Consider the following 12,379-nt stretch of genomic DNA (forward strand, 5'->3'; position numbering starts at 1 on the left):
CCAGGCCCTACAAACATACAACCTCTGATTCCTTACATGTACCTCCAAACTCCAAACTATAGACTCTTAACTTGGACCTACACCTCCGTAACCTCAGAATCCACTTACAAATTCATAACTTCAGACACATAACCTGAATCTATAAATCAATAACCCCTGAATCCTTACATAGACCTACAAACCCATGAGCCTTTACTGTTAACCTGTATACAAACCCAAATTGTCAGAATCCTTCTGTGGACCAGTAAACCCATAACCTCTGAATCCTCACGTGGATTTAAAAACCCATAACTGCAGACTCTTAACCTGGACCTACAAACCTGTAACCTCAGAATCCTTAGTTGGACCTACAAACTCAAAACCATGGACTCTAAACCTACACCTACAAACCCATAACCTGTGACTCTTAACATGCACCTACAAACCCATAACCTGTGACTCTTAACCTGCACCTACAAACCCGTAACCTCAGACTCTTAACCCGCACCTACAAACCCATAACCTGTGACTCTCAACCTGCACCTACACACCCATAACCTCAGAATCCTAACCTCCACCTACAAACATAGAACCCCAGACTCCTCGTGTGGGCCTCCAGACTCAAAACCACAGACTCTTATCCTGAACCTACAAATCCTTAATCCCAGAGACCTTACATGGATCTACAAACCCATAACCTGAGGCTCTCAATCTGGACCTATAAATCCATAACCTCATAATCCTTACATGGACCTACAAACCCATAACCTTATAATCCTTATGTGGACATACAAACCCATAAACTGGGGTTCTCAATCTGGTCATACAACCCCATAACCTTACATTCTTAATCTGTACCTACAAACCCAAAACCTCAGACTCTTAACCAGGCCCTACAAACATACAACCTCTGATTCCTTACATGTACCTCCAAACTCCAACCTATAGACTCTTAACTTGGACCTACACTCCCGTAACCTCAGAATCCACTTACAAATCCATAACTTCAGACACGTAACCTGAATCTACAAATCAACAACCCCTGAATCCTTACATAGACCTACACACCCATGAGCCCTTACTATTAACCTATATACAAACCCAAATTCTCAGAATCCTTCTGTGGACCAGTAAACCCATAACCTCTGAATCCTCACGTGGATTTAAAAACCCATAACTTCAGACTCTTAACCTGGACCTATAAACCTGTAACCTCAGAATCCTTAGTTGGACCTACAAACTCAAAACCATGGACTCTTAACCTACACCTACAAACCCATAACCTCAGACTCTTAACCTGCACATACAAACCCATAACCTCAGACTCTTAACCTGCACATACAAACCCATAACCTCAGACTCCTAACCTGCACCTACAAACCCGTAACCTCAGACTATTAACATGCACCTACAAACCCGTAACCTCAGACTCTTAACCTGCACCTACAAACCCATCACCTCAGACTCTTAACCTGCACCTACAAACCCATAACCTCAGACTCTTAACCTGCACCTACAAACCCATAACCTCAGACTCTTAACATGCACATACAAGCCCATAACCTCAGACTCTAAACCTGCACCTACAAACCCGTAACCTCAGACTTCTAACCTGCACCTACAAACCCGTAACCTCAGACTATTAACCTTCACCTACAAACCCGTAACCTCAGACTCTTAACCTGCACCTACAAACCCATAACCTCAGACTCTTAACCTGCACCTACAAAGCAATAACCTCATACTCTTAACCTGCACCTACAAACCCATAACTGCAGACTCTTAACCTGGACCTACAAACCTGTAACTTCAGAATCCTTAGTTGGACCTACAAACTCAAAACCTCAGATTCATCAAATGGACCTACAAACTCAAAACCATGGACTCTTAACCTGCACCTACAAACCTGTAACCTCAGACTCTAAACCTGCACCTACAAACCCATAATCTCAGAATTCTTAGGTGGATCTACCAACCCAAAACCTGAGAATCCTCACATGCACCTATGAACCCTTAGCCTCAGACTCTTAACGTTGACCTACAAACCCCTAACCTTCGAATCCTTACGTGGATCTAGAAACCCATAACCTCAGATTCTTAACCTCGACCTACAAACAGTGAAGCTCAGATTCCCTATGTGGACCCATAAACTCAAAATAATAGACTCCTAATTTGAACCATCAAACCCATAACCTCAGAATCATTACATGGACCTTCAAACCCATAACCTCATGAACCTTATTTTGACCTACAAATCCATAACGTCAGAGTCCCTACATGGACCTACAAACCTATACTCAGACTCTTCACCTGGAAGTGCAAGCATGTGATCTCAGATTCTTTACGTGGATGTGCATATCCCAGCCCCTCAGTCCCCTCATCTGATCTCCAGACCCTCAAACCTGGATGCTGAGACCCCAACTCTCGCGCTCCGCACCTGGGCAAGTGATATCGGTGGGGTCGCTCCGCTCCTCGCTGATCTCGTTCCTTGCGCTGCAGGTCACATTTCTCAGGACAGACCGGTAGCCCCTCATTGTTTCCTTCGTGGGGGTCCATGACGGGGTCTCATCTAGGCTCCAGGAGAAGGAAGGATCGGTTCCGTTCTTCACACTGCAGGACAGCTGGACACTGGCGTTAGGCCAACAGGTGTAATTCACCTCAGGGATGGACACAGGCTCTGAGAATGAGAAAGGTTACAGGATGTGAACTTGTGAGGTCTCTGTACAGGATGTGTGGTGGCTGCTGCGGGGTGAGCGGTCTAAATGTGGGTTACCACAGAATGAAACCTGTGAGATGATTTATGTGCTGGTGGGAGTCCTCTTTCTCTCACCTTTTGCTAGTCTCCTTTTCTATATGTTTTCTTTTCTTTCACTTAATTGGCTTCTCTTAATGTTTTTTCTTCTTATTCCACCCAGTACATTCAGAATAAACCAGAGACCATCACATCCGGTTCCACTCATACCCTGCCAGAATTCACAAGGAACTTGTGATTATTACAATCGATGACTGAAAGCTACGGTGGCCTGGCTGGTCTTTAAGGCAGGGCACGTGCTTCACTATTTCCCTGCTTCCGCTAGTGGCTATGACTGCAGAGGGCTCTGACGACAGACAGTTGTCCCTGTTCTGGGAGGGTCAGGTTTACTGCATCCTGAGCGTGTCTTCTACTGGCATGGCCAAGGCACTGAGAAGGACCTTTAGTTGCTTTTGATCCCCTTCAGATGCCAACTGATGACGACTGTAGGAGTGAGGACAGACACCCCAATGTTTGGCACAATCTCTTTAATATCATGACCAGGTGATGCCTGTTACCTGCCTGTTCCCAATTTCAGAGCCATAGAAGACTAAAGGGCCAATTACGATGCCGTAGGAAATGTCTCCGACCCTTGGTCGGAACCGTTCCTACGGCATCGTAATCTCGTCATTTCCAACCGACCCATTTAAAATGAGTTGGTCGGAAATGAATCCAAACGGGATTTCCGAATGGCTTACGTCAGGCTCGGAGAGCCCGTCTGCTATTTGGAATAGGGCCTGTAATCCCAAGGGTGGCTCTTTCCGTCCAAGGGATTACGAAGGCAGATTCCCAAGGCCTTTCTGTGCTGGCTTTTCTGACACAGAAAGGCTTTTGGAAGTCGACTTTGGGGGCCCCTAGCAGGGCCCCCATGAGTGCAAGGCCTCCGGATGATGGCCTAGGGGGCACCCATGGTGCCCCCTGTTGATCCCTGCACCCGGTGGCAGACACCTTGAGGTGCTTGCCATGGGGTGCAGGGATGAACTGCACCTCTGCTCTATACAAGGGGAGCATGCTTTCCATTCGGGATGCATGCTCCCATTGTAAATAATAGGATTGCAACTGAACAGTGTTCACTTGCATCCTACTTGCTGGTTTTGGACCGCCAACAGAAGGTCGGTCGGTCCCACTTCCAGATCGATGTCGGATGGACTCATGTACGTCCGACATCGAAATCGGCCCCATAATCTTTCCTGAGCCCCTGTTATTCAATTTTTATATCACTCTCTTGCTCATCTGTCTTTTGAGTTTTTATCCTACATCTACCTGGATGGTAAACTACTCATTTGGTTGTTGTCCAACCTTCTGCATCTCAGGCACAGCTTCAAACCTGCCTTCGAGCAGTCGCCAGCTGGACGAGTCTGGCTGACGCCCAGCTCTACGGTACTTGCTGTTGACAAACCTAACATATGGTCTAAGCTTGTTGGCCATTGATATGGGCACCACGCAACACCAAGCACATCTGCACACAGTCATGGATTTATTATGGACAGTGCTCTGTCCTCGAAGCTCCAGGCTTACTAAGTCATTTCCTGTTTTTTCTGGCTGGGTAGGCTCTGTGAAATATTCCCAATGCTATCACTGCACCCCAGTAAAACTGTCTACAATGGTTACTGCTGGTATTACTGGAACCCACCAGAAATGACCCTTCCCAGGTACAGGCTGGCCAAACCCCAGCTCATACAAGCAGTGGCTTCTTGCTCCTTCTAGGAAGAGCCGCTGAGACAGCATCGCGAGACGCCTCATTTATTAAAATGTCTTTTTATATGCCTCAGGGCAATACATTCAACGGGTCTGTTTTTAATTCAGGCTTGAGTGTGAAGCACTTCAAATCTGACCCTTTAAATCTGACTCTCTAGTGCCGGGAAACCTCTTGAAGTCCTTCTTTGTGCTTTACAAACCTTGATTCTATTTAGTAGCCGTTTTAAAATTTGTTGAGGAGACACAATAGATGACGGTGAGCTGTAGATAGAAAAACTTTCATACAGACAGTAAATACATATGATATATTTGCATCAGAATAGGAGAGGTGTGCTAACACTTTGATGTGCCAGGGGTCAGTCTAGCAGCTTGTCGGGAATCATCATGCAGAATAAAAACTTTAATTTCATGGCGTCTTCGGGGCTCTGCTGGGGTTAGCTTTAAGCTCTCATTTAATCTTTTTCTGCATGCTGTTTATAACTAATGCCCCCCAGTGGGCCTCGCTTAGTGCGTTTGTTCACTCGCTGCATGCTGGGACTTGTAGTCCGTACAGGAACCTCAGTTAGTTCCGTGCAGTCAATCGCAATAAAATAAAGCTTATTATCATCCTTTGGATTGAAGTGTTGGCAGCCAATTAGAGCCAAGCTCGTGCTTGTGTAGTTAGGTCCCGCCCAGATATATAAAGATTTCTTTCCTTTAATATCTCGAAAACTACTGAACGGATTTACACCATTTAAAAAAAAAGGTGCAATGCTTTTTAGGTCTCGCCTAGCGACACAGCGAATGCGCTGCCACTTCACAAACACCACTGCACTGCCCTAAACCCTAAAACACTATCCCAGCACGACCCCCTACACTGCACGAACCCCACTGCACTGCCCTAAACCCTCATACACCACCCCAGCACGATCCCCTACACTGCACGAACCCCACTGCACTGCCCTAAACCCTAAAACACTATCCCAGCACGATCCCCTACACTGCACGAACCCCACTGCACTGCCCTAAACCCTGAAACACCACCCCCAGCACGATCCCCTACACTGCCCGAACACCACTGCACTGCCCTAAACCCTGAAGCACTACCCCCAGCACAACCCCTTACACTGCCCGAACACCACTGCACTGCCCTAAAGCCTGAAGCACTACCCCCAGCACAACCCCTTACACTGCCCGAACACCACTGCCCTAAACCCTGAAACACCATCCCAGCACGATCCCCTACACTGCCCGAACACCACTGCACTGCCCTAAACCCTGAAACACCACCCCCAGCATGACCCCCTACACTGCCCGAACACCACTGCACTGCCCTAAAGCCTCAAACACCAGCCCCCTGCAGGACCCCCTACACTGCCCGAACACCACTGCACTGCCCTAAACCCTGAAACACCACCCCCCTGCACGACCCCCTACACTGCCGAACACCACTGCACTGCCCTAAACTCTGAAACACCACCCACATTGCCGAAACACCACGGCACTGCCCTAAACCATGAAACACCACCCCAGCACGACCCCCTACACTGCCCGAACACCACTGCACTGCCCTAAACCCTAAAACACCACACTCAGCACGACCCCCTACACTACACGAACACCACTGCACTGCCCATAACCCTAAAACACCACCCCCAGCATGACCCCCTACACTGCTCGAACACCACTGCACTGCCCTAAACCCTAAAACAGTACCCCCAGCACGACCCCCTACACTACACAAACACCACTGCACTGCCCGAAACCCTAAAACACTACCCCAGCCCGACCCCTTCACTACACAAAAACCAATGCACTACCCTAAACCCTAAAACTCTACCCCCAGCCCGACCCCCTACACTACCCAAACACCACTGCACTACCCTAAACCCTAAAACACTACCCCCAGCACGACCCCCTACACTACCCAAAGACCACTGCCCTACCCTAAACCCTAAAACACTACCCCCTACACTACACAAACACCACTGCACTACCCTAAACCCTAAAACACTACCCCCAGCACGACCCCCTACATTACCCAAAAGAACTGCATTACCCTAAACCCTAAAACATTACCCCAGCAGTTCCCCCTACACTACCCAAACACCACTGCACTACCCTAAACCCTAAAACACTACCCCCAGCAGTACCCCCACACTACCCAAACACCATTGCACTACCCTAACCTCTAAAACACTACCCCAGCAGTACCCCCTACACTACCCAAACACCACTGCACTTCCCTAAACCCTAAAACACTACCCCCAGCACGACCCCCTACACTACCCAAACACCACTGCACTACCCTAAACCCTAAATCTACCCCAGCACGACTCCTACACTACCCAAATACTACTGTACTACCCTAAACCCTAAATCTACCTTCAGCACAACCCCCTACACTACCTAAACACCACTGCACTACCCTAAACCCTAAAACACTACCCCAGCACGACCCCCTACACTACCCAAACACCACTGCACTACATTAAACCCTAAAACACTACCACCAGCATGACCCCTACACTACCCAAACACCACTGCACTACCCTAAACCCTAAAACACTACCCCCAGAACGACCCCTACACTACACAAACACCACTGCACTGCACTGCCCTAAACCCTAAAACACTACCCCCAGCACAACCCACTACACTACACAAACACCACTGCACTACCATAAACCCTAAATCTACCCCCAGCATGACCCCCTACACTACACAAACACCACTGCACTGCCCTAAACCCTAAAACACTACCCCCAGCACGACCCCTACACTACACAAACACCACTGCACTGCCCTAAACCCTAAAACACTACCCCCAGCACGACCCCCTACACTACACAAACACCACTGCACTACCATAAACCCTAAAACACTACCCTCAGCACGACCCCCTACACTACCCAAAAACCACTGCACTACCCTAAACCCTAGAAAAGTAACCACCACCCCATGCCCAATCCCCCATACCTCTCACTCCTCATGGTTCCCTCTCCTCGTGGTTCCCTCTCCTCGTGGTTCCCTCTCCTCGTGGTTCCCTCTCCTCGTGGTTCCCTCTCCTCGTGGTTCCTCTCTCCTCGTGGTTCCCTCTCCTCGTGGTTCCCTCTCCTCGTGGTTCCCTCTCCTCGTGGTTCCCTCTCCTCGTGGTTCCTCTCTCCTCGTGGTTCCCTCTCCTCGTGGTTCCCGCTTCATGTCGTCTCTGAGGGGCGGTGCACGTCGTTGTGAGGAAACAGAACAGCCTCTTTTTCCTTACAACGACGTGGATTGACTACATTTTTTTAGAACTCATGGTCATATACCATAAATACCTTTACAACAAAATTTGTTGTAAAGGCATGCATGGTAAATGACCATGCGGTCTAAAAAAATGCGTAGTAATGACTTCCCGATGTACAACCCATGCGAGGTAATGCATGCGTTGTAATGGTATCGCGAAGTAAAAAATTTGTTATAACAGTTGTTTACCGATTGAAGCTGGCCCCTGTTCTTCAGTTCTGAGCGACCCTTGACCTTCCCTGGTAGGTCGCTCCCCCCCGCTGCAGCTCCGCCTGCACCCCCGCTGTCATCTACTGCCGCCGTTGAAGTCGAGGCCCTCCACCACCCGCAGGCTTCCACCTGCGCCTCATCCCTGGTGGTCAGTGGTGGCCTTAGGTTCGTATCCACTTTGCTTGTGTGCCTGTAACTGTCTGCCCGCTCCTCTTCTGTGCCCCCCTGCCCCCCGCTCGCCGCTTTGCTTCTGTGCCCCCTTTTAATTCCGTACCCCTCGCCAACTTCTGTGCCCCTTCTTATTTTGTACCCCTTGTGCTGTCTCCTGTGCCTTCTATGACTTCTGTGCCCCCTTTCATTTTGTACCCCTTGTGCTGGCTTCTGTGCCCCCTTCGTGAGTCCGTGCCCCGTACCTGTCTCCTTTCCCCCGTCCCCGCCGCTGCTTCCCCTGCGGCCCCGCCCCCTCCACGCCCATTCGCTCCACCCGACATTCACCTCCCGCCTCCCAGCTTCTCCTCCCTCCCCACCTCCCCATATATGGCGGCCGCTGCGCGGTAAGGAGGGCGACCCTTGACCTTCCCTAGTAGGTCGCTCCCCCCCGCTGCAGCTCCGCCTGCACCCCCGCTGTCATCTACTGCCGCCGTTGAAGTCGAGGCCCTCCACCAACCGCAGGATTCCACCTGCGCCTCATCCCTGGTGGCCAGTGGTGGCCTTAGGTTCGTATCCGCTTTGCTTGTGTGCCTGTAACTGTCTGACCGCTCCTCTTCTGTGCCCCCCTGCCCCCCGCTCGCCGCTTTGCTTCTGTGCCCCCTTTTAATTCTGTACCCCTCGCCAACTTCTGTGCCCCCTTTTATTTTGTACCCCTTGTGCTGTCTCCTGTGCCTTCTGTGACTTCTGTGCCCCCTTTTATTTTGTACCCCTTGTGCTGACTTCTGTGCCCCCTTCGTGAGTCCGTGCCCCGTCCCTGTCTCCTTTCCCCCGTCCCCGCCTCTGCTTACCCTCCGGCCCGCCCCCTCCACGCCCATTCGCTCCACCCGACACTCGCCTCCCGCCTCCCAGCTGCTCCTCCCTCCCCATATATGGCGGCCGCTGCGTGATGAGGAGAGCGACCCTTGACCTTCCCTGGTAGGGCGCTCCCCCCCCTGATGCAGCTCCGCCTGCACCCCCGCTGTCATATACTGCCGCCGTTGAAGTCGAGGCCCTCCACCACCCGCAGGCTTCCACCTGCGCCTCATCCCTGGTGGCTAGTGGTGGTCTTAGGTTTGTATCCGCTTTGCTTGTGTGCCTGTAACTGTCTGCCCGCTCTTCTTCTGTGCCCCCCTGCCCCCCACTCACCGCTTTGCTTCTGTGCCCCCTTTTAATTCAGGACCCCTCGCCAACTTCTGTACCCCGTTTTATTTAGTACCCCTTGTGCTGACTCCTGTACCTTCTGTGACTTCTGTGCCCCCTTTTATTTTGTACCCCTTGTGCTGACTTCTGTGCCCCCTTCGTGAGTCCATGCCCCGTGCCTGTCTCCTTTCCCCCGTCCCCGCCGCTGTTTCCCCTGCGGCCCCGCCCCCTCCACGCCCATTCGCTCCACCCGACACTCGCCTCCCGCCTCCCAGCTGCTCCTCCCTCCCCACCTCCCATGATATGGCGGACGCTGAGCGGCCGCGCAGTTGGCGCGCCGCTGGCGTGCCGAAGGCGCGCCTAAGGCAAGCCTGTCTGCGCCTGTCCGCGCCCGGACGGCGCCCAGCGCCAGAACCCCTGCCCCCCGCACCAGCCACGAAGACCGCCTCTGCTACGACGCCAACATCCTCGTCGCTCTCAACCCAGGAAGGACCCACACCTGCTGCAAGGCCGCCCCGAAGCGCACCCACGGTCCCTTCACCTGCCTGAAATACAGCTTCTCTTGCCTCGAAAGCGCCGAGACACCCACCACGACGGAACCCAACCAGCTTAGATTCATCCTGATCAACACCCGCTCCGCACACAAACACGCCGTCGAGCTCTGGGACCTACTCGACACCGCATCCCCGGACGTTCTTGACCGAGACCTGGATGAACAAAGCCTCCTTGCCAGACATCGCCACAGCCATCCCCGACGGGTACAAGATCACCCTCAGAGACTGCACCAACAGGGCCGGAGGAGGAATCGCCATCATCCACAAAAACACCATCAGGGTCTCAACAAACACTAACGACATCCTCAGCACCGCCGAACACATGCACTTCCAGATCCACACGGACCCCAAGACCACCCTAGGAGGCACCCTCGTCTACAGACCGCCAGGACCCTGGCCTCAATTCTGCGACTCCATCGCCGACCTCATCAGCACACACGCGCTGACCTCCACAGACTACATCCTCCTCTGAGTCCTGAACTATCATCTGGAGAACAACAACGACAACAACTCCTCCACCCTGATCGACAACCTCACCAACCTCGGACTAAAACAGCTCGTCACGACGCCGACCCACATCGCCGGTCACACACTTGATGCCATCTTCTCCTCCAGCCCCCACGTCACCTTCAGCCACGCCTCCGAACTCACCTGGACAGACCACCACTGCATCCACTTCTCCTTCCAAAAACCCCTTACACACCACCGCACCCCACAGACTGCTGCTGGGGCAAAGTCACTGAAGAACAACTACAGAGAAGCCTCGCACTCAACCCTCCGACCAATCCCACCAACCCCGATGATGGTGCACTCACCCTCGAACGCTGGATGAACGACTGCGCCAACACCGTAGCCCTGCTGAAAAAACCCACCAACAGAGACACCAGCAAAAGAGCCAACTGGTTCACCCCGGAACTCCTCGACTCAAAGCGCACCTGCAGGAAATTGGAGAACATATGGCACAGCGACAAGACGCCAGACAGCCACGCTGCCCACAAAGACGCCATCCGCAACCACCACCACCTGACCTGCTAAGGGAATATCATGGGCTGGTGTTAATAGGAAGCCCCTAAACTTCAGAGGTATAACCATCCTCCTGGTGGCTCCAGGCTTGGGGTCGCCACACTCTGAGTATAGGAGTCCATCATCCCAATAGATCCTATGGAGTCCACTAGCATTCCCAGCAGCCTCAGGAGCAGCCTGCTGTCTGAGGAATTTAAGAGAAGGGCAGCTCAGCTGCTCCTGGCTCAGATCTGCCCTGGAAGGGCCCCCTGTCCCCAAGAACTCAACCTGATCAGGTTCAAGCTCAACTGGGACAGTTCCTTCCTCAGGACTGAGATCATCTCCCTCAAAAGACTGATCTGCTTTCTCAGTCAGGGGGGAAGACACTGCCTTACCCCTACTGCTCCTTTTCTTGGGAGGTGCCTGGTCCATTTTTCCAGGATCCAGGGCCTGTTCAGCTTTTGACACTTTGGCCTGTGACCTGGTCACAGCAAACACATGTGCAGGGATTCCCAACATTTCTGCATGGGACTTAAGCTCCACTTCAGCCCAAGCTGAAGTTTCTAAATCATTGCCAAGCACGCATTCAACAGGGAGGTCTGCACTTACCACAACCTTCTCAAGGCCAGTTAACCCTCCCCAGGAGAAATTGACAACTGCCGAGGAATGGTCTGTCCTGAAATTGCTAGCATTGGTCACTTGGTACATCTCACCAAGTATGATTTGTTCACGGGCCACAAGATCTTTTGTCAGATCAGATCAGAATACGCTTTATTTGATTAAAAAAAATATATATATATTAAACCATAAAAGCACAATACGTATTAAAAGAACATACATTACATCAAGATAATTTGAGTAAAAAAGATTAAAAAGAGCTCAGACAGGGCCCTTCTTTCAAATACAATGCCCAAGTATGAAAAGTGGTTAGTAAGTTCGAGTTTCCTATTATTAATGAAGAAATTTCGACACTTGATACTAGGATCACAGCATTTCATTGTGAACATCATTTCCTACGCCGATGACACCCAGCTGATTCTCTCCCTCACCAGAGACCCCGACACCGCCAAAGCCAGCCTACACGAAGGGATGAAAGACGTCGCCGAGTGGATGAACATCAGCCGCTGAAGTTGAACACGGACAAGACAGAAGTCCTCATCCTGGGACCGTTGCCCTCCGCATGGGACGACTCCTGGTGGCCCCCGGCCCTAGGCACCGCACCCAAGCCAACGTACCACGCACGCAACTTGGGCGTCATCCTGGACTCCTCCCTTTCGATGACTAGACAAGTCAACGCCGTCTCCTCATCCTGCTTCCACAACCTCTGCATGCTCCGCAAGATCTTCCGATGGATCCCGACCGAGACCAGGAAGACTGTCACCCAGGCCCTCGTCACCAGCAGACTAGACTACGGAAACACCCTCTACGCCGGTACAACAGCCAAGCTACAGAAAAGACTTCAGCGTATCCAGAACGCCTCCGCCCGACTCATCCTGGACGTCCCCCGTCGCAGCCACATCTCGAGCCACCTGAGAGACCTGCACTGGCTCCC

The 12,379-nt window shown here is 51.7% G+C and overlaps 1 protein-coding gene across 2 annotated transcripts in view; it reads right to left on the reverse strand.

Annotated features, from left to right (window-relative positions):
• Window positions 1-12,379, reverse strand: part of LOC146799841 (cell adhesion molecule CEACAM21-like) — a 212,443-nt gene that overhangs the window by 115,229 nt on the left and 84,835 nt on the right. For both annotated transcript variants that reach the window (XM_085620736.1, XM_085620737.1), the window contains one exon: window positions 2,417-2,656. In XM_085620736.1, coding sequence (XP_085476862.1) covers window positions 2,417-2,656 — 240 coding nt within the window. The remainder of the gene's footprint in view (window positions 1-2,416; window positions 2,657-12,379) is intronic.

This window comes from Triturus cristatus, chromosome 8, assembly GCF_964204655.1.
Source record: "Triturus cristatus chromosome 8, aTriCri1.1, whole genome shotgun sequence".
NCBI lineage: Eukaryota > Metazoa > Chordata > Amphibia > Caudata > Salamandridae > Triturus > Triturus cristatus.